The 19,659-nt window shown below is 40.2% G+C and overlaps 2 protein-coding genes across 4 annotated transcripts; both read right to left on the reverse strand.

Moving 5' to 3' along the window:
* Window positions 1-1,682: 1,682 nt before the first annotated feature.
* dnaaf2 (dynein axonemal assembly factor 2) lies at window positions 1,683-8,200 on the reverse strand. The gene is made up of 2 exons (XM_088648100.1): window positions 6,329-8,200; window positions 1,683-3,016 (listed from the first exon to the last, which is right to left on the reverse strand). Exons 1-2 carry the CDS (start codon window positions 7,832-7,834, stop codon window positions 2,372-2,374), a joined length of 2,151 nt encoding a protein of 716 aa, XP_088504226.1. The 5' UTR covers window positions 7,835-8,200; the 3' UTR covers window positions 1,683-2,371.
* Window positions 8,201-8,863: 663 nt separating this feature from the next.
* LOC148653291 (kelch domain-containing protein 1) lies at window positions 8,864-19,471 on the reverse strand. 3 transcript variants are annotated; one of them, XM_088648104.1, is made up of 13 exons: window positions 18,861-19,471; window positions 18,271-18,341; window positions 17,645-17,762; window positions 17,210-17,322; window positions 16,098-16,182; window positions 15,464-15,547; window positions 14,096-14,176; window positions 11,498-11,556; window positions 11,207-11,319; window positions 11,038-11,110; window positions 10,647-10,731; window positions 10,228-10,280; window positions 8,864-9,375 (listed from the first exon to the last, which is right to left on the reverse strand). In XM_088648104.1, the coding sequence occupies exons 1-13, from the start codon at window positions 18,957-18,959 to the stop codon at window positions 9,228-9,230; spliced, it is 1,182 nt and encodes a 393-aa protein (XP_088504230.1). In that variant the 5' UTR covers window positions 18,960-19,471; the 3' UTR covers window positions 8,864-9,227. The 3 variants fall into 3 exon arrangements, with proteins under 3 accessions (XP_088504230.1, XP_088504231.1, XP_088504232.1); XM_088648106.1 differs by lacking the exon at window positions 10,228-10,280 and having other exon boundaries at window positions 9,235-9,375; XM_088648105.1 differs by lacking the exons at window positions 17,645-17,762; window positions 18,271-18,341.
* Between the last annotated feature and the right edge of the window lie 188 nt (window positions 19,472-19,659).

Consider the following 19,659-nt stretch of genomic DNA (forward strand, 5'->3'; position numbering starts at 1 on the left):
ATACATCTCAGTATTTTTAAGAAATTATACCTGGAGATATTGAACTGTCAGGAAGGGGAATCAATGACAAAAACTGATGTTTGACTTCAGTTTAATTGAAATACTGTTCATTTAGGTGTAAATTGATTTGACTCCTGAAAAAATCTGTGATTTTGAGTTTTTAAGCATTGCTGTACACTTGTCCTGCTAAGTGTAGACACCCGACATTGATCAAGCAACAGAAACCAAGCTCTGGTAAATACTGCAGGAAAAACCAGCCACCCACACAGTGCTCGGATGAAACTGAAGATTGAATTCAGTAAAAGAAAAAACAACAAGAAATCGTTTTCTCAGTTTTTCTTCATTGCTTTCCAAAATGTTTTCTGTTAGTCTCTTAGTATGATCTGAGGTGGACACAGCAGTTTTCATTTGTAACCCACAGCCTTTGAAAAAATAAGCAATTTGGGCATCAGAATGAGGTTCTATTTTGTAACATTCTATATTTGTATTACACAGCCTTGGGCATGTCCATCTTATCTTGAACCCATTGTTTACATGTTGACACATCACGTTTTTTTGCATAAAAGTAATAATCATTGCAGTTAAAATGTATGAACTGAAAGTAATTCACTGTCTCCAAGCATTGTAATATCCCTAAGTAATTTCTCAGAAATGCTAAGAGACTTGTAGTGACTTATTCAAAAAAAACAATTACATGAATTTCGGTGCAGATATTTTTCTATTGCTAGGCACAAGATAATAATATATAGTATGAACCATCTCGTGTTGCAGACCCCCGCAGTATTGAGATTTAGCTTTATTAAAGGTCAAATTAGATGTTTTAATATACTAATCCTAGTATTGTTTTTCATTAGTGATAATAAGAAGCATATACCAAATCCAGGAATGTATCTACAGAAACATACAATTTCCGTTAATACTTGCACATTTACTGAAATTTACACATAAGCAAAACTACATTGTTGTTGTCTTTTAAAATTCAGAATACTAAATTTTGCAACGAGTGAAGTTGTTCTCATTGTTCTCTACACTACAGGGGATTAAAAATAATGTACCATTTGTAAACTGCCACATTTCAAAAGCATACATAAAATTCAGTTTATGTCACATTTTGCATTTCCTTTCTACCTACTACTCTGGTTACTGGAACAGCAGAGCTAGAAATCAGTCCATAAGAAGGTGAGATTATCACAAATTGGGATGGACTAATGTGTTACAATGTATTCATGTTGTCACTGTTTAAAATGAAATCTTGATAATTAAACATCACCATTTTAGTTCTTTCATCCACATAATGGATTTGTGTTTGCTCTGAAGAACAGCGTTCCTTATTTCAGCACCAGTTCAGGTCTTTTAATCCTGTTATGTGATTAATAGGCGATTAATACGGTAAAGTTTTTTTAAAAATTGACAACCTACTTGAATCGGCTGTAAAGCTTCATCAAAGTACATCATGATCCAAGGAATCAAACCTTTCTGTGTATCATTGCTCATCTGAACTCTGAAATATTAAGCTGTATTGTGAACCTTTACTATACAGTAGAAATGTTCATATATATATATACACTTTTATATAGATATATAAGCATCTTTGCTCACATACTGTGCATTTTCACTCAGGGAAAGCAGAAAAAATATTGAATCCGTGCACAGAAAAAAAGAGAAGAGATCTTACTCCGAAATGCCTAAAAGGTGAACATACAGTACTCTTTAATATTTATCTCTAAGTATAAAACAAGACTGGTCTAAACAGGTTTTCTAACATCTATTACCAGATCTGGTTCCTTCCTCTGGAATTGATGGTATCATTTCCCTGAGGTCTGTAGCAAGCATCACTTAACTCCTTTTCAAAATAAATACGGGGATAACTGAAAGTAAATCATAAAGTTATGACAGAACTTAAAGAGACGATTCATAAAATAAACAGATTATTTAATACAATATTCTTCACAAGATAGAGAACGCCTACAATGGCTAATGACTTCTAAATTTAGTGGAATGCTTGAAGTGTTTTCCTGTGGCTGTTTCAGAAATAGATTAAAAAAAGAAAGGAACCCACACATTCATTAACTGTCACAGGAAACCTAAAAGTTTAACACCGCATATCAGTAAGATGCATACTTATATGATGTTAACCCGCAGTTTCTATTAATGAAATATGTTTACGTATATAGTTAGAGGACTTTTTGCAACCTATCCACAATGTTTAGTACTACACACAGAAATAGATGGCTTGTTGTTCAGTACCGTACTTGCTCGGTGTGTAACAAATTAGATGTTTTGACTACGTGTTGCAAACAGTTTATTTTTCTGACTAATAAAGGGGAATGGAGAAGTAGCAATAATCATGGGGACTGTATAATGAACAGCATCAGTCCAGCTCATATAAAAGGGAGTTCTGAAATGAGAATCCAGCCGAAGTGGTGTGATTATTAAGAACCTCCACAGTGCCATCTGTAGGGTTAATTTCCCTAATGATAGCTGGTTCTGGTTCACTGTCCATGAACTCATTCTTCTGCTCTATCAGTAGATCATCCTCATCAAGCTCATTTCCATCTTGTTCTCCAGACTCCTCTTTAAAATGCGCAGTTCTGCTAGCTCTTTGCCCTATGCCAGTGGCAACGGGTGTGCCTGCTGTCTTCAAAGCAGTAAAAGGTACCTCTTTGCTATCTGAGCAAGGAGCACTGGGATTCAGATCACTGCGTACAGTCTCTGAATGTTTCATTGTAGCCTGTTTGACTGAGGCGGGTCTCGTTTGCTCTGTGCTATTGCCCTTGTTAAGTGCAAACCTGCAGACAGGCTCACATGCTGTATGACAGGCAGTGATCTGTTTTCTTTTTACTGCTGCATGCGTGTTGGTCTCTTTCTCCATCTCTTGAATAACAGCTTCTGGAGATGAGGGCTCATCTCTCACACTGCTGTCCACACTGGAGAGAATGACACAGGCAGCATTTGCCGTTTCCTCTGGTATATTATTATCCTCATCCCGAGATTGATGAGACACGTCAGCATCCCTCTGAAAGAAAAGTTATTAAAACAGTTAATCTTCGTGAAAGTAAGGGGGCCTACAGCATGAGCACATGCACAAAGCACCATGTGAAACCTAGATCATTTTTTCCATTTTCATTTGTAGCCCTCAGGATTTTAAAAAAATAAGCAAAAAGAGGTTCTTTTTGTAACATAAGGCAGTTGGAATACAATTTTGAGTGCCTAAAATCCTATCATAAGTTCTCAAAGCTTTATTACATATCCATCCATTTTCTAACTGCTTAATTCAGTACAGGATTACAGGACAGCTGGAGCCTGTCACAGCAAGCAATGTGTGCAAGGCTGGGTTCACCCTGCATGCCACCTAGAAGCCAATTAACCTACCCATCTCTCTTAGGACTGTAGGAGAAAACCTACACAAACACAACGCAAACATACAAACTCCAGGCAGATAGCTCACCAGGTTTGAACCCAGGGCCCCAGTGCTGGAAGGCATCAATGCTAACCCATGTTTTATCACGTATTTTTGGAAAAGCTGCAAACTATAAAGAAAGCTTATCCACCAAAATGTATGTAAGTGAGTGTGAAAAGTACAAAATTCATTATACCATCCTTTTATTTGGCTTTTATATTGCAAAAAGACTTCTGTGCAGAATGTTGTGTTTTAATGACAAAGGGTTTCTGAAGCAACCCATTACTGTCACTCCCATTTCAACCTTAATTATTGCAAAAATACAAGCTGCAGCGTCTCAAGGCAGACAGGATAAATCTGTGTGCAGAGAGTATATGGAAAGGTACTTTTTAGACAACTATAGCATATACAATCAAAAAATGAAGGAAAACAACCCCAGGTAATTATACTGTTTTTTATAAACTCACTGATTACGGCAACATCCTGCAAATGTTTGATTACCCATTCCTGGAAAAGGTCATGGCAGAGGGATTAGTGATGGAACAGCAGCTGGTTTCAGTTGAGGGGCATCTGTGCCTTCAGGAGCTGATGTTACCGATTGCATCCTAGAGCTATCAAAGCACAGAGTTGCAGGCACATTCAAAGCCCTGTCAGAAACTGTCAGCATCCCTTACCCAAGGGGTGCCAAGTTGTTGATGAGAATAAAAAGATTAAATTAAAACCTCTTTGAGACACAAAGCATGAGGAGTAACAATCAAGATACAGTACATTCATGTGACATGCATCAATCCACAAAGAACGATGCTTTTGACAAAACTGAATGAAGAATAGCCACCAGTACCCAATTTTTTATGTGCACTTTTTTAATTTAAGAAATTGTATTTTGTGCAATATTGTGCCTGTGCAGTGTATATGACCACAACACATTTTCCTTCTGTGAAAGAGCAATTTTTCATCATTTCAAAATAGTTTCCTTTTGGTTTTTAAATGTACCAAGGTAAGTGAATAAAGTGTGTTAGTGAATTATCTACAAAGTATACTTTACTCTCCTTGCACATCCTCACACATCTGCTACTATTTCAGAAAGTTAGGGATTCTGTTTCTTGGTCCCTGGGCCATTCCTACACTTCTACTCTTGAATCCTGGAGTTTTTCACTGAAGTTCCAACCTCCTTTCATTGGGCCAAAGGAAAGGAGATCAAGATTGTCAGATGGGTCATTGTGCAACGTGACCAAGGTGACCACCCATGACAAGTAAGGTAAGGTGACCTTAAGGAAAGTGAGCCTTGCATTAATTCTCCACAGGAATGATGTTGGAACATCAGTGATGGCAACAAAGTCTAAGTGGATCGAAAAACAATTTTAATACGAGCGTATCCATATTGTTATGAAGTTATAGCAGAAATTGTATAGATGTAGAAGGGAACTATGTTTCAACTGAGCCTTCCCTAGCCTTGAAGCACATATGGAGGATAGTTCACAACATTACTTAACCTTGTATAAAATGTTGTCTTGTTATTGGCAAGTAGAATGTGCTCCCTAACCTGAGGGAAAATATAATCTAGAAAATGTAAGAGATAACCAACCATGATTGATATGTAAACCGTGATTTGCCCTTCCTGTGTGTGAGTCACTGATGGTATTTAGATACAAAGCTTTATTTTCCACTTCTTTGCTGCTGTTTAGGGTGAAGAAGCACAGATGAGAAGCTTCTTCAGGAAAAAAAAGCATTTACAAAAGATACACAGCTTGATACAAATCTAACTGCCTACAAGCTGCTAAAGGTGCTATTTTAAAACAGTCAATATGCAGTAAGTTAATTTTTTGAAACCATTAACCTTTTTTTAAAAAACAAAAGAGGGAAAACGTGCTTTAAGATCATGTATATTTTAGATAATGTTCCCAATGCATGGATGGGTTATTGCATTTTTCATAGCATGGCTGTCAGATGTTCAATAGGAACTACATTGATTTTTCAGGCTCTGATGCCAAGGCTTGCATATCGTATCAGTTGAAAAAAGGGAAGGAAGGCAAGATGAGGTCTGTGATTGGCTTGTCCTCTCTTTGTATAATGATCCATTTTGAGAAAGAGCGTGGAAGAACAAAGACAAATCAGTACAACATCAGAAACCTTGTTTTCCATTACTGTTTCACTCCAATGTTCTACTGTTCTGTGGACTTTTATCCTATTAAAAGGTAAAGCTTGTGGATGGTTTCAATGACGGCTGCTTTACGCACGCACAGTGGCAGTCAAGTCTAAAGTGTTCTCAATTTTCAGGGTACTATTTCAATGATGTGTTGTCTGGAACTGTTTAATTTATTACATTTGTGTCTATACGCTAAGCTGTACAGTCTGCTAGTGCGTTATATTTCAGTCCACAGTGGTACATTACTTTAGAACGGAACTGACAGCTCATTATTTAGTAATGTAATTCACATTCAAGCTGTCAACCCAATGCCACATGAGAACACAATAAAGTAAATGCTAGGACAACCTTATATGTACATAAGTGAAAAGAAGGTTGGGAAAATATTGTTCCATAAAAGCACTGTAATATCCCCCTGATGTTGACTACTGAGCCTCCTGTAATATTAGTACTGCAGATTGTTCTCGAGTAGGTTCTTACTAGATTTCAGCTGCCCTACAACTTTGGGCGCTGCTGGTATTCTTGAGCCTGTCTACAAATTGCATTCAAATCTAAAGAACCAGTCAGTCTGTTGCAGCATGTAACAGATTTTGTTTGGAATGCAATTTTATACTCACTAGCTGTGCGAGTAAAGCTTTAAGATTTTAACTAACAGTACAAGAAAGAGGCCCTTTCCATTCCACTCTGTACAAAATGGGATATTATAAACCGAGAATATGAATGGGAGTGTTTCCAGGTCTACCCTAATTATCTTCCGGATAGTCGGTTTTTAACATATTTACCTCTACTCTGAATAATTCATCACATGCATCATTGGATGGGTTTGTCTCCGCTGCGAGTTGGTCTCCACAGGTGTGGTCCGTGGATTGTGAAGCATCGTTTGGACAGCATGATTTACTGCTTTGCAGACAATAGATGCTTCCTCCACTTCCCTTTTGAGTATCAGTCGCCATCGGTTCAGGAATTATGTCTACGCCTTCAGACGTGACAAGTTCTATCGGTTGAAACTTTGGCGAGACAGGTTCGCTGACCAAGGAGGGAGAGCCAAGTGTAGCTGGGCTTTGCATCACGTTGGTGTCCTGCTGTTTTACAAGGTCGTCGGCGGGTGTTTCGTTTTCGGCCTTTTCAGCGCTGCCGGGTTCGAGATCTTCGAACCTGTCCTTTCCACACAGAGTTTCACCGACCAGATGAGTGTTCATCTGGGCTGTGGGCGGCCGCTTCAGTGGCAACACAGTTAAAGTAACGACCAGCTGTTTTTTCAGCTTAACGAACTTGGCTTCCCCTTGGTTTTCGTCAATGGGATAAGGTAAAGTCACTACCAGTCTATACGCTGGTTTCTTGGACTCCAGCAAGAACTGTTTTTCCGTTACGTTCAACTCTGCATCCGCTGCCGACTTCAGAAGAGGCAGGTCAACGGTGATCACGATCTCTTTGGGTCGAGGGCCGGGAGCAGAGTCGCGGGAGCACGTGTAATCTTGCAAATCAATGTATGACCTGTACTTAATCGTGTAACGGGGTTCGGTTGGCTCATTGCTTTGGTTGGTTGCCGGTTTGATGTAGTCTAATTTTTCTTCTCTGATCACAGTGTTATCTTCTTGAGCAGTGTTTCCTTTTTTGCCGTAAGGATATGGGAACTGTAAAGGATCATTCGGGTCCACCGGTTCCGTTTCTTTAATCGGATGCCCGTGCAGAGGCTTACGAATCACCGCCGGGTGGGGAACCCCCTTGTACTTCATTTTTAATACCTTGACATTTCTTTCATCTAGTTTGACGTTGAACTGTTTCTGGATGCCTTCCATCGCGGTTCTGTCTACTAATTTCATAAATCTCTCGTTTTTCCCGGCAATATAAAGTGTATCTGGGTGGAATACAACATCGTATATCATGTTTCGGTTGCCTTTCGAGTCCAGATCTTGCCTTCCCGGTGCTAGACTGTAAGGGAGAGACCAGTGCTGTCCCAATTTATCGTCGCTCCCTTTTCCAGGCTTACACTCAGGCTTAGCGATCAACTCGTTGCTACAGATATTGATAAAACATTTCTGTTCACCCCTCACGCTCGTCTTCAGGACGCGACACGGCTTGGGGTGAATAAACTGTACATCCATGCCCCTCTCCTGCTCCATCATCGTTATTTCTTCTTCATATTTCTTTCTGTTCACCGGATTTGAGATTTCGTCTGCATATTCCTTCAACATCTCCCTGAATTTCTCATCCTTGAAGGCTTTGCTGAAGCGGTCGATTTCATCCGAAGTTAAATTTAATTCCTCGAGTTTTGAGCGCGATTCCATCGTTAAAATTATTTCAGTTCAGACTCCTCAGGCGTTTCAAACTTTCTTTCCAAACTACTGTTCCGCTGGTTTAGGTCGCATTTTATAGACGTGATCCATGCAGGGTTTATTTTAGAATTATGTCGTAAGCAACGACGACTTTTCCAGTTTTTGTTCTAGCTTCTATGTTATTTTGTCGTCTTAAAATGTTAAATACATTTTTATTATTTTTTAAAGCAAAAAAAAAGGTTAATATTTTCGTGTGACGAAAATATTCCGCGACAACTACAAACGAAGGACTTAACGAAACCATGGAAACCGCGTCTCTTGACGTTGCTAAGATAAACAATGTGGTTGTTATGGCGCGATCTCCAGTCAGGATCAACTAGATAGAAAATAGAAACTTAAAAGCGCTATCAAATTACTATTATACTATTGCATATACTGTATTATTATTATTATTATTATTATTATTATATTATTATTATTATTATTATTATTATTATTAATAATAATAATAATAATAATAATAATAATAATAATAATAATAATAAAACCGACATTTTCACACGAACAAGCACCAATGCTAAAAGTATCATCGTTGTTTCATAGTTATAAACTATGCCAACAGATATAATAGAGTACAGTACTGGTAATTACAAAATAATTGAGGATTTTTTTTTTCGTTAATGGCAAAAATGCGCTTCGGTAATACAGACATTCAACTGGTTGGAGTTAGGGTTAAAGGAAGTTTGTTATGCGTTGGAATCCTTAAAAAATATGAAGTAGGTAATGAAACAGGAATCAATGTCAGATTGTAAGTAAACACCTAAACAGAAGTACAGTATATCTGTAAAACACTGAATCAGTATGTGAATTTATCCTGCTTAATTATTTCTAACCCTTTAAAACAAGTAAGTATATGTTAGGTTTTCTCCACACATATTGTATCACCAATGCATTGCAATACTTTCATTAACAGTTACCTATAATCTTTTTTAATATTTTTAAAGCTCATTGCCCAAATGTTGCCCAAAATAACATTCACAGTTATATCAAGTGTTAAATTTATTTTTATTCAAGTGTTAAACAACCCTTCTATGAAGTAAAATAAGACAACATATAGTGTCCTCTGAGTATCTATTAACAAAGCAATCCAGAGTTACTGTGTCATCCCTCCAAGTGCTATAGAGTAAATAAAACTAAACATAGAACAATTCACCTTTCTCTTAAGACTTTGATTTTCCTGGAAGTACCTGTCCTTCACTCAGTTTTAAATTGTTAAAAACATCACACAGTCCTTACATTACCCTAGTCTTACTGTGCTTTTTATATTTTGTTGATATCAAACTACAGATGAAAATCTACATAAACCAAAGTAAAATGCATTTGATTTTGGCATACTTTGCAATGCTTATGCAGAATTGTCTTTTCTGGTGGATTTTTCAGCTATCTCATAAAACAAAATCCTTTTATGTATTGCTTGTCGAAGTTTCAGTGGCAACCATGACAGCTGTTCGTTAAGGACCCTGGAGTTTTTCCCAATGCAGTCTTCACACAACCTGTTTGCAAGGAAACAAGGTGAACTTGGAAGGAAATGTTTCTTCACTTCAACACTGTAGCAAGCTCACTGTGTAGCAACTAAACATCCCAGAACACCGGACAAATTCTTCTACGCCTCAAAGCAGCTGACTGCATTCCAAAGTGACAGGCTTTGCTAAAACAGATTTAAGCTGTCTGTTTTACAACAACACTAAGATTTCTCCAAACAATACACAGCCAACTTTGACAAACAAAAAAGCTTTCATGTTCTGAAAGAGCCAAGCCAAGTGCACCAAAAGTGTTTTCTTTAACTCTACCCTGCCGATATGTTTTCGCATTATTCAGTTATTTGTGACTCTATCAAAGGTCACAAAAGCTGAAGGTCACAGCTTTACGCAACCCTTGTAGCAACATACCGTGGAGAAATACATTTATATACCAGGTATCCAAATTACTGCAAACATGGTAACATTGCAGTGCAGACACTACTTTCAGAAATACAGTCTGGCCACTTGCCATGCAATGAATGCACTTGTTTCAAGTTATGTATATGCTATCTGGAAAGCATAAATGAAACTCTGGGTATTTAACTAGACTTGAATTTTGTACAGACGAAGTCTAAATCTGGAAGTTTGCAAGGATGTTTTTTTTTCTTGGATGGCAGAACCCCTGGCTACAAAGCCATTGTGATGTTTGACAGAAGAGCTGCTTTCTGAGTTGCTGTTAAACAGCAGTGGTGCATTCTAGAACCCAGCCAGTGGCCCCAGAGGTAAATAAGAACACAGGGGCCAATTATTAATCAATGACACAGAAATAATTCATCTTTATTAGGATGATAAATGTATTAGTAATAATTCAAATGGAATACTTGCCTGACAAGGGAGCAAGGTTGTGTTTGAAAGACAAGAATATCATTGCAGTGCCCCTGGTAAAAGAAAGCAATAGACAATGTACTAATCTCATGTGGAAGGAAATGTGGAGAATGCCCAGGGCGATTTACAAAGGAAGTCATACTTCCAAGATGTGAAAAAATAAATAGGCAGGTTGGGTTAATAACCTGCCTATAAAGGTGTTTTATCGTCCTGGAGAATTAACAATTTTCACTGCTTTGCTCATTCAAAATTATTTTCACAAGAATTAATAAAGCAGTTGATCTGCATGAACTGTTTTACAACTGTGGTAAAATGAATGATTGGATGCATAACCCAAGGACTTACATTGCTCAACTCTTTTAGAGCCAACACAAAAGGACTGTGGTCATTTGCTCACCAGTGGCTGCAAGGTTACTCACTGTGTCTACTGACAGCAGATCATCCTGACTTCCCCCAAAGACAATGACCTCTGACCCTTTCCCCTGACAGGCAGTGTGCCACAACCTGAGGAGACAGCACTGTTATCAAAGGAATCTGTCACAGCTGAAGGACAGACGTCAAGGTGCTTCAACCTGGATTACATCAATAGACTGGGGCCTATTTCAACATTTATCATAGTAAATGCAAACATCATTCATGCTTTTTTCCCTTGCTTACGGTTTCCATTCGCTTCACTTTGCCAAAGGGTTTGCTTTTATTTCCCATTCCACTCTGTACGGCTTTACCGTGAGGTTGCAGTGCTTTTCTACCTTAAGCAAATTCTATACTCCAGCGGACCTTGGGGACAACACACACAGAAATAATTCATACCGTGGAGTATTTTTTTGCAGATGCTTCATCTCTCTCCATTCTCGGCTGTGAGTGTTGAACGTCCAGCTGTCGCCTTGAAAGAGTTGTTTGAACTCATTGTCAGTGCTTTCTGCACTTACAATCGGTACAATATAAGCTAAAGCAGTGACAGAGATACAATGTGACTCACTTAGGGGTTCGCAGTTTGCACTGAGCCCACCAAACAGAAACAGCACGCTGTCGGCCACAGGGGTGAGAGTGTGCCAGGAGCGACCAGCAGGAACTTGGGCTGAAGTGTGAATTCTAAAAACGTAATCATATACACCACAGTTAAAAAAACACATACATTCCCTCTTAGGTGTGCCTATCGTCTCTTTCTATTGAAATTATTCCACAACTACACCAACTACGGGCTCTGCACCTTCAAATCCCCCTCACAGTTGTACCAACTCCAGGAACAGGCAAGAGAGAAAAGACGTACATCTCTGACCACGTCCAGGTGTCCAGATCCAGGCAATGAATATCGCTTGTCCTGGTGTTCTAAATGGGAACAGATAATGTCCTTACAATTGAGCTACAGAGCCTGAAATTTGTGAAAACATTCTCATACTACATTAAGAACTAAACTCTGAATAAAAGCCGGTAATTTTCAATTTCCTTTCAGAATTTTTATTATGGCCTCCAGTATTGTTTTTGCTCTCTTTCTGGCACTGGACACTTCCCCTTACCTGGTTTCATGTACGGTACCTATCATGACACTTTCCTTACCAACAAGCTACCAAATTTTACACTGTTGAACTAAATGTGGTGTGGGGTAGAAATGAAGAGGGATATGCGCACAAGCTTTTAGAATGGGCTTCTGTGCTCCTGCTCTGCTGTGGTACCCATACAGTGCAGAAGAGGGCTACTTGACCTGCAGCTCTTCAAATACACTCCACTGCAGATCCAGTGAGTTATCAGTTACGCTCTACAGGTGACAGAGCCTGCACTTGCTATGCCCCAAAGCCCTAGCTTTCTGGCCAGGGGCGTAGCCAGGAATTCAGTTTTGGGTGGACGGGGCCCTAACTGACCGTTCTGCCAAGATAGGGGCACCCCTCCAATTTACAATGCAATCTTCGAGCGGTATAATCAAACAGCAGAATTAGCGGAACCTTGTATACATTCTGTCTCCCTCTCTCACAGACACGGTTCAAGAAACAATTGCCTAGGCTGCTGAACGCTACTGTGCCACGGCGGACACACACACACACAAACCAATCAGTGCCTACCTCTGTTGTGAGGTTTTGGCCTTCTAGACCAGACACAGGCGTCGGGGCTTGGAATTGAATATGGCGATAATCTCGTCACTGTCTAGAGAGTCGGCAAATTCCCGTTCAAATGACAGCTAGTTTGCAAAGGCCTCTCATATGAGGACTTTGTCTTTAGCTAAAGAAAAGCTGCAAGAGCTCATTTTCACTTGTTGCCTGTAACAGTTCTAAGTATTTCGTATGCCTGTTTGAGGGAATGTATCTCGGGAATGAAAGCAGTACAAACACTACTTTCAACGGCACAAACAGGCACAAACGTAGCACTAAGGAATAGAGTGTTTTTCAGTGTTTTTCAGCGTTTGTGCTGTCTGTAGGTGGGCAACTTCACGGACCTTTTACCTTGCCTTTAAATATTCAGCGGACTTGAACATAACATACTGTACTAGAAGAACGTGCACGCACGTATGGGTTTCAGAGGTTGGAGTAAATGCATCGCCGCAAGGGTAATATCGAGTGAGGCGCCATGAGAATAAAAACTGCGAAGGTATTAAAATATTAAGTTCTGAAGATCTTGTTTGATCCTTCATGATGCTTTTAAACTTGTATGAAACCAACGAAATTAGAATTCTGTTTTCGATGCCAGAAGACACCTAATTTGGACATTCGTGACTTTCCACAAGACTTAACACTGAATTGTTATAGTCGCATTACAGTGCTAACCAATTCATCGTGCCTTTAATTGCAAGAATGATCTGCTAATGAAAGCGTCAAATACATACTTTGGATGTATTTTAGCTCTGTAAACGTCGCTCACTTAAAAATACTGCAGGGCATTTAGATACGATCTGAATAGTTATCTGTAAAATGCACACTTGCATATATCCGTCAATATTATCTTAATGTTGTTCATGCATTCCAAATCTTGTAATTTGTTTACAGGAGAAATTTTAGAACCTCTTCGTGCTGAACTCCTACAGGTCGAGCACTTATCGAGATGCTACAAGCAAACGCGTGCACTGCCGCTTGCGTTCAAGAAACACTTGTATTCGGAAAGCCAGGCTGTACTCCTTAAAACCCAAGATGTCTGTAGCATCCCATGTGTCTTATTTGCTTCGGGACTGGTCTGGTCATCTACAGGTGGCTTTTAAAAAATGTACATATATGCATTTGTTTTGCCATGTTGGCTAATAAACCAAAAACCTAGCGCTAGATAGCTCTAAGAGCGTCTGAAGACAACGATAGCCAATCAGGCTATGGCTACGTATGCACCGCCCCACTATATTTCCATCATTTTCTTATTGGCCACAAAAGATACAGCGAGCCAATAGCAAACAAGGGGAAAAAAAATCTTTAAATGACTTTGGACTGATTGGGTAAGCCTAGGATCAATCAGGGTGGGCCTGGTCTCACCCTGAGCTCACTGGGCTCAGGCCCACCCAGTCCCACCCGTGGCCAAGCCCCTGCTACTGTCCTCAAAAATCATCTTCAAGGATCAGAGAGTCATCTCAATTTAGTGCTTTCAAATCCGGATTCTAAACCTTCTTCAGAAAGGCTTTTATTTCACTGGCGTCTGTGTCTGCCCCTGACATTGTCTACTGCCCTTTGAAACCCTTGTGTTTATTTGTGCTAAATGTATCTCCTATCTTTGTTAACTGCTTTCTTTTATTTTGTTTTAACTGTTCACCCTCCATTAAACACTTTGAGAAGCTGCTTTTAAAAGCACTATGTGAAATAAACCTTCTTTTTATTACTATTGAACGACTATGGAGCCTGTTGCGATGACAGTCTGTACTGCACGGATGGCAGGAGCCTGGGTGTAAGGTGTTGCTCACCACAACTCGACCACCACACACATATCCTTTGTTGTGCAGAGTGGCGCAGGCATGGGCAGCTCTGGGAGCCGGGACAACACCCTGCAGAAACAAGACCAAGAGACTGTGCAGACCTGCAGAGCTCAGTTCACTTCAATCGGCAACTGTTTTATTTTGATCAAATGTACATGCTGCCTTTTGGTTACGGGCACCAGCCGCACAAGGTCTCCCAGTAAATGTTTCAACTGTTTCCCATCCTGGATCTTTTAATTTTATATACGCACTAAGGTCTATTTAGGGAGCCGTGGTAGCTCAGACAGCAAGGGCGTCTGGCTCCTGAAGGTCCCGGGTTCAATCCCAGGTAGGGGCAGGTGATGTAGCTTGCTCTAATTCCTTCCAGATGGCTCCCAGGTCCACTCAGCCTGCTTTCCAAATGAGTACCGGGGGTTAATCCTTCTAGGGGTAATAGGCTGGCTGGAGCGTGATACTGACCACATCACCTCCACCTCCAGTGTTGGATGGTCAAGAAAAATGGTGGCCCTTGCCCCCCATGGGCCTTTATGGCCTGAAAAGAGACTGACCTTCCTACTAAGGTCTATAGTTTTCTACATGGTAGATTGTTATATCTGAATACTCATCACACTCCCATTTGAGGCTGTTAAAACCCTGAACCTGAATTTGATTTAATTTACACTGTTCATACTGTTAAGAGATTCAATAGAATTCAATAGAACTGTCTTCTTCTTCTTCTTCTTCGTCTTCTTCGTCTTCTTCTTCTTCTTCTTCTTCTTCTTCTTCTTCTTCACAGCCTTAGTCCCAGACTGTCCTGGGGTCAGCTGCTTTGGTTGCTCTTCTCCACTTGTCTCTGTCGAGCACATCTTCCTCACTCACTTCACATACCTCCATATCTTTTCTCACACAATCTATCCATCTCTTTCTAGGCCTGCCTCTTCCTCTGTTACCTTCCACCTCAAATTCCATTACCCTCTTTGTTACTTCCTCAACGTCCCTCCTCATGATATGTCCATACCACCGTAACCTCGCCTCTCACATCTTCTCAACCACATCCACCACCCTACATCGTCTACGGATTTCTTCATTTCTGATCTTATCCTTCATTTAAAATCTGCAGAATCCATCTCAACATCCTCATTTCAGTTCTTCTCATCAAGTTCTCTTCCCTCTTTCCAACTGCCAAGCATTCAGCTTGTCTTCTGTAATTCCAAAAATAATATACACAGAATTCCCAAAACAATCCGCCCTTTCTTACAGATGTATTTGATAGGAATTCATGGGAAAGAACCCCAGGCATTACATTTACAACGTTGCACAAAACATTGCAAAAACAAAGCACACACCGAACCTCAAGGAATGTTTAAAGTTTCTTACTCTGGTGCTCGGTTCACTCCAGGTTAGCGTTCGGGGGTCAAAAACGTGGACTTCGTTGTTCCAGCCCCAAAATATCTCCCCCACCTGGATGAGAAGTGTGCAGCAGGATGTCTGTATAAGTTATTTTAATTAAAACAAGCCAATGTATTTGACATAAAAACATGACTAACTTTATGGTATGGATTAAACATAAAAATCAATTAATCCACCAAGTCCAACATGGTTCCTTTGGAATAAGTAGCCTCTGGAACACAAATCTATCACAAGGTGAAATGTTTGGAATTTAACATTGATAGGTGGACTCAGGTTTAAATTTAGTCTAAACCCAAGCTTTGTTCTTTTGTGTTTTACTTTTTATTAGAGTCAAAGGAAGCACACTGTGCCTCAAATAGTCAAATAGGTTCGACAACAAAACACTGTTATTTGCAATAACGCTGTGATGTGTACAGAAAATATGTGGGGCTCAAACGAATAATGTGATGTGATGAGTCTACTGTATAATTGAAAAGGAGTAACACAGTGAAAAAAAAAAAAGAACTAAAAGGGATTTCTATTTTCCTGTTCCCCTTGACTGAAATAAAGAGTTATGGGGACCATGGGAATGAACAGGTGCCACAGATGTACTGTGCAGTACCCAGGAGACTTCATCTACAGTGAAGCTGGTGGAGTCACTGATCTCACTGAATCTTTTGCAGCCATAACCACCGAAGTAAATGATCCTGCAGGAGAGGAAAGAACAGGGAAGTGAGGATATTTACTTTCATCCAGTAACAACAGCTGGCTTGGGCCTACCTGGAGTGTCAGCTGACTTTGCCTAAAACAGCCACAGAGCTCTGAAGCTCACATTAATATGCCCAACAATCTTGACTTACTTGCTGAGCCAACAGATTCAGTTTTGCTTTGTGTTTTTTCCTTTTTGAAAAGTGCCCGTGTCTATTATTTATGCTCCCCGTGTTTTGCTCGAAAGTGTGCACGAAGAAGGTACACGTGCAAGGCGGCTATAAATTGCCTCCCAAATGACTGTTAGAACTCCGGCTTGTTCATCCTGCATGTTGGATTTGCTCTGGTTGTGTGCTAGTTTGGAGAGTGGGGAGGGTTAGCAATTCCCCAAGCTTGGCCTCCAGGAGACTGAGAGGGAGAAACTACATGAATAATTAACAAAGCTTTCAGAAGCTTTACTGTTAGAGGAGTTACACAAAGAGAGAGAAAGAATCTGGGGAAATTATACTTACTTTAAAAAAAATCAACCCTTAATTCTTCACATATAAGGAGTCGGGATAGGAATGTACGATGTCAGTAATTAGAGTTTTTAGTGTTTGTGCATTATGCCCTCTCATTAAGTCAATCATTCTATCTGTTTGTATTTTACATTACAATGATGCCATTGTCCTGTTGAATCACACAAGTAATATGAAAGCACTGTTCACATGAAAGACTTCTCCAGGTCTAGGAACGTTCAAGACAAGGCCAACATTAAATACAAGACATTGCTTTTGAAAAATGGGGAACGTTAGGCAAATTGTTGATTGAAGATGTTTTTTTCTTCCATTTGAAAGAAAACTAGCTGAATGAATCACATGTGAACGCAATAATATTGATCCCCCCAAAAATCAGAAAGGTGCAGCTGAACTCTTGATGGCTAGACTGGGAAATGGAAATACTAAGGTGAAAGAGGCACCTGTGTCTCAGTCATGCCAAGCTGTATGTGCTCAGTGTGTTTGGCTGTTGTCAGTTTTACAGGTCTACCTGTCATTGTAAACCCAGCAGGAGTTTTTATCTCTTGGAGTTGGCTGGCAGCCCTCAGCATAGCTCACTTTCTTCCAGGTGTATTCTTCATTTCGAAGGTTGACACAGTAAAGCTGCAGAAGCAGAAGATGACAAAAGAGCAAATTTGGATGCATCACTCCTCCTATCTGATATGCCATCTTTAAAGAAATACAGATATGATGAACTGAAGAAACAGGCCAAGTGGAAATCAGTGAACCCCTGTTCACATTTTCAGCATCCAAACCTATCTTGCAAAAATGCATAATGGCCTCTCCTGAAAAGGATATTATGATTAACAAACGCTTCTGCCATTTGCACATCTTTCAGATAACTGTGACAATCGCAGCACTGTGATTTGTTCCACTAAAAATGGAAAGCACTGTAAAGGCTTCCCTAACCCTAACCACAACTTGCCTGATTTGTGTAGCCATTGTCGTTATACCCTCCGAAGATGTACATCTCTCCATTCAAAGAACAGCCACAGGTGCCTGACATGGGGGGAGGGGCATCTCCTTCCATTGGATGAGCCTGCCTGATGATTCACCAATGGGAAGGTTATGACAAGGCCAAATTCTGATGCTACATCTCTGCTGTGTGAGGGAGTACTTACAGAATGGGCTGTGTGTCTTTGATTATGCTTTACAAAAAGCGTCAAACAAGGAATAATATGTTTGTTTATTAATATGTTTATTAATTAACTTTATTAATAAAGTTATGGAAATATCAGTCACTTAACAAAATGTATTATAAATTATTTAAAAAACAACTGCTAAAGCAAAAGTCTATTCCTTTGAAAATTACTATTATAATCTATTCTGACAGGAAACTGATATTTCTGAATTCAGAGACACCATAATACACAATGTACAATGTCTACTCCTCTTAAGACATTAAGAGTACCACGGATATGTCAGATTAATGGTTTGAAACATCACTTTAAAAACTTCACTTAATACTCAGTTATTATTAGCTCTGCTATTAACACACAGTGCATTAACAAAAGGCTACTGATTTGGCTCATAACTCAGGTTTAAGATTACCATATCCCGCTGTCCACATCGTACAACCATATTTCATCACTGGGGTAGAATACGCCGTGTTCAGCAATTGACTGCAGAAATGCAGAAAATAGTCTTATTTCTTGGGCTTTGTTCTCACGTGTAACAAAATTTAATTGTGTAGGAGACGGTGAGAGAATGGGTCCTGTACAGTTAACATGACGTCCCTACTGCGCCAAGTTCTTAAAATAATACCATCGCGCAGTCTATAATGTCAGAGCTCCAGAAAACGTGCCTTCCCTAGTTATGTAAACAAGCTGTCTTTTATTTCTAGCACTGGGATCGGAGCTCATAGATCTTGTAAGTAATTGAAGTCTGCAACTTTTAGCAGCAAAGGTGAGAACGGTGAAGAGCGTTAAATTAAACCAATTATTTTGCTCATGAAAGGGCTCCGTCGTGTATCTGGAGCGCTCCTCTCAAATCGAAAACGTCATAAACCGGGACCAGGGACCAGAAAAAGCCCCGATCTGGCTATTCCTAATAAATAAAGTAGAATTTATCGTCTTTACTTTTTTTTGTTAACCCGGCTGTGAACTGTATTGACTGTCGAGATGATGAGTAACTGTGCTTACCACATATCCTCCCCACACATACACATAACCGGCGTCCGCGACGGCCGTGTGACCGCTTCGCTCGCCAGCCACAGCCTCTGCGATCTGCGAACGGGACATGGGTGCTAACTACAGAGTTAGGGCAAATTACTGAAAGACGGGGCCATTATCGGCAGGGCTTGTTTTTATTTTCTGCTTATTCAGATGGTGGGAGCAGAGGAGTATGGCAACCGCTGAGGAACAAACAACGTGTCGACGTGCTGGTCAGCGCGCACACAGTGCGAGAAAGGGCTCTGCTCGACTGCTCTATCCTGACCTGAAGTACTGGTATCGAGAGAATTTACACGTAACTCGCAGACACAGAAATCTGCAGCAACACAAACACACAGATACACAGAACTGTGGACTGTACTAGCAATTAAATGTCGTTTGTTGCCTGTCAACAAACATGATTCTTAGCAGTCGTGATGGGGCATAAATCTTTAGCCAATCCACCTAAATCTTTTCCTGCTCACTTTGCTTCTGTATGGGTGCCTTACAACGCCGTTAAGACAATAGAAATCGGGGAGATTCAAGCCCATTCTGTCTCAGGCAAGATGATTTAAGGCTAAGACGAGCTCAGTGACAAAGACGTCCCTCCAGCAGCTAACTCCTAGCGGAGATGTTAATTTTTTTCCCACCCGAATTACTGTGAAGACACGCCCCCCCTGGAGGGAGGGATAGGGGGCGGGGAGGGAGGTGAATCCCGGCTGCAGGTGTGCACAGCGCCAGGGCGGCTGTCTGCCTGTAGCGGGTTGTTTGAAGGATGGGAAGAAGAGAA

The sequence above is a fragment of the Lepisosteus platostomus genome, chromosome 10 (genome assembly GCF_059453375.1).
Source record: "Lepisosteus platostomus isolate fLepPlt1 chromosome 10, fLepPlt1.hap1, whole genome shotgun sequence".
NCBI classification, from domain to species: domain Eukaryota; kingdom Metazoa; phylum Chordata; class Actinopteri; order Semionotiformes; family Lepisosteidae; genus Lepisosteus; species Lepisosteus platostomus.